Genomic DNA, 2202 nt, shown 5'->3' on the forward strand with positions numbered 1-2202 from the left:
ATTCCATTTGCAGCACCTAGGTTCTTACATTTATATAATCTCATCAAATTAATAAAAATATTTTAAGCATGGAATATTTAATGCTTTCATTTGTTAAATGACTTAAATCCAATGGGCTCACAACGTTACCATCATTTAATTTTGGTAATTGCTTTGATTTAAAAAGAACCTAAACCTTTTATACATCTATAGAAATGCAGTGGCAACCCAGAAAAATGACAAGTGGTCGATTAGAGTAATTATATCCAATAAGTGTGAATAATTTAATTATTAGTTGTTATCGGGTTCATATTTTTTAATTTTGAAATTCATCTACCAAAATAGCCATTTTTGTCCATCTTTTACAACGTTACCAGTTGACAGAAAATGTCTTCAAAACAACCACTTATCATCTTTGTACGTTACTGTCATACCTTTTATAAGTGTAGAAGGTTTTGGTTCTTCTACACCAGTTTAATTTTTGTTGCAACTATCTCATACTAGCATAGGAAGACAAGGCTATAACTTAAGCACCAGAAAAATTCTACTTTCCTACCTCTATGGCGATACTACATATTAAAGATGGTATGAAATATGAATTTAATCTCTCAGACTACGTATTATGCATCAAAACTCAACATCATTGTGACATTCGTGTGATTAAATTGTAAGCATCATCTGCATTTAGAAACAACAAATTACAATGTGGCCACGTTGGTATAACGAATTAATAAAAGGCTAAATCATGACTCTTGTTGTCAATTCAATCAGTGAATCGAGGGCTCTTTCAAAGAGGCAAGATAGAACATCATCTAATTAATTACTGATTAAGGACAAATTAAAAATAATAAAAAGGTATCGCAACGTAACATTATTCGGTTACGCTTTGGTTCAAGAGCTGTTGCGTTGAGCAAAGAGGCATATATTATATATACTTGAGAAAATGTTATTGGGAGTGGGAGCGCCTCTTAAAGAAGACTGGGAGTTAGGAGTTATTGTTAGAATCCAAAAGAAATTAAAGGTGAAGCTTCACATATAGTGGTCTTCATCGGACTCTGCTAATACAGCTTAGGATGTTCATGGGAGAGACCTCTGACAATAACTCAAACTCATCGGACTCCGAGGATGTTCCTCACTACTCTTATACCGAAAACAATAAACTCCTCAAATATCAAGGTTCACACTCTCCTCTCTTCCCTTGATACTTGCATTATTGTTGGTGCTTGTGGTTGCCACTTTTCTGCATATAAATAAATAATAATGTTACCTTAATTGCTGTGTCAAACGTTTTCGTATAGAGGCTGCAACTTCTTCTGCCAGAAAGGATACAGGGGATTTAGATGGTCCGCTTGCAAGACTTGAAGCAGAGAAGAAACGGGCTTTGATTAAAGCATGGGAAGAAAGTGAGAAGACTAAAATAGACAACAGGTATATTCATAAAGTTCCATACCAGAAAAACCTAACTTACTTCAAAAGTTAATTCAAGAAGTAAGAGTTGTCTCATATTTATAAAAATTAATAGACTTGTCTCACATTTATAAAAACTACTGACTTTAAAATTTAGACAATACGAGACTTAATATCTTAAATATGTAAAATAATATCACGTAAAATAATAGGATATTTATTCTGTGGTATATGTTAGTATATGAATTGGGTTAATATTAACAGGGCTTATAAGATGCAATTTGCTGTTGGATTATGGGAGGATAGCAAGAAAGCATCGGTTGAGGCAAAGCTTAAGAAAAATGCGGTAATATATACCTGCTTTATTTGCTCCATTAATTATTCCATGTTAATTACATCCCTTCGTTTGATAAAAATGCGATCTAAATGCACGGGTTTAATTTGTTATAATAGGAAAAATTGGAGAGAAAGAAGGCTGAGTATTTCGAAAAGATGCAAAATAAAATTGCCGAAATTCATCGGATGGCAGAGGAAAAAAGAGCAGGAATTGAAGCTCAAAGAGGGAAAGGATTGCTCAAGATAGAGGACACTGCTGAAAATTTTCGCACACGTGGCTATTCCCCAAAGAAAATTCTTTCATGCTTTACTGCTTAAGCTTTTTTTATTTGTTTTTTAAAGAAAGGACCAGACTCTCACAGAGTCACAGTCACCGCCTTCTGTGATTGTTTTCCGGTATAATGGTATGTGCTGTTGACATAATCGTTATTAGGCCTGGAAAAAAACCCAAGACCGAAATAATGTGATTGAAAGATAAAG

The 2202-nt window shown here is 33.7% G+C and overlaps 1 protein-coding gene across 1 annotated transcript; it reads left to right on the top strand.

Moving 5' to 3' along the window:
• Nucleotides 912–2145, top strand: LOC107634581 (remorin-like). Its single transcript, XM_016338011.2, has 4 exons — nt 912–1155; nt 1278–1407; nt 1651–1732; nt 1840–2145. The coding sequence occupies exons 1-4, from the start codon at nt 1053–1055 to the stop codon at nt 2038–2040; spliced, it is 516 nt and encodes a 171-aa protein (XP_016193497.1). The 5' UTR covers nt 912–1052; the 3' UTR covers nt 2041–2145.

The sequence above is a fragment of the Arachis ipaensis genome, chromosome B03, assembly GCF_000816755.2.
Source record: "Arachis ipaensis cultivar K30076 chromosome B03, Araip1.1, whole genome shotgun sequence".
Taxonomy (NCBI): Eukaryota; Viridiplantae; Streptophyta; class Magnoliopsida; order Fabales; family Fabaceae; genus Arachis; species Arachis ipaensis.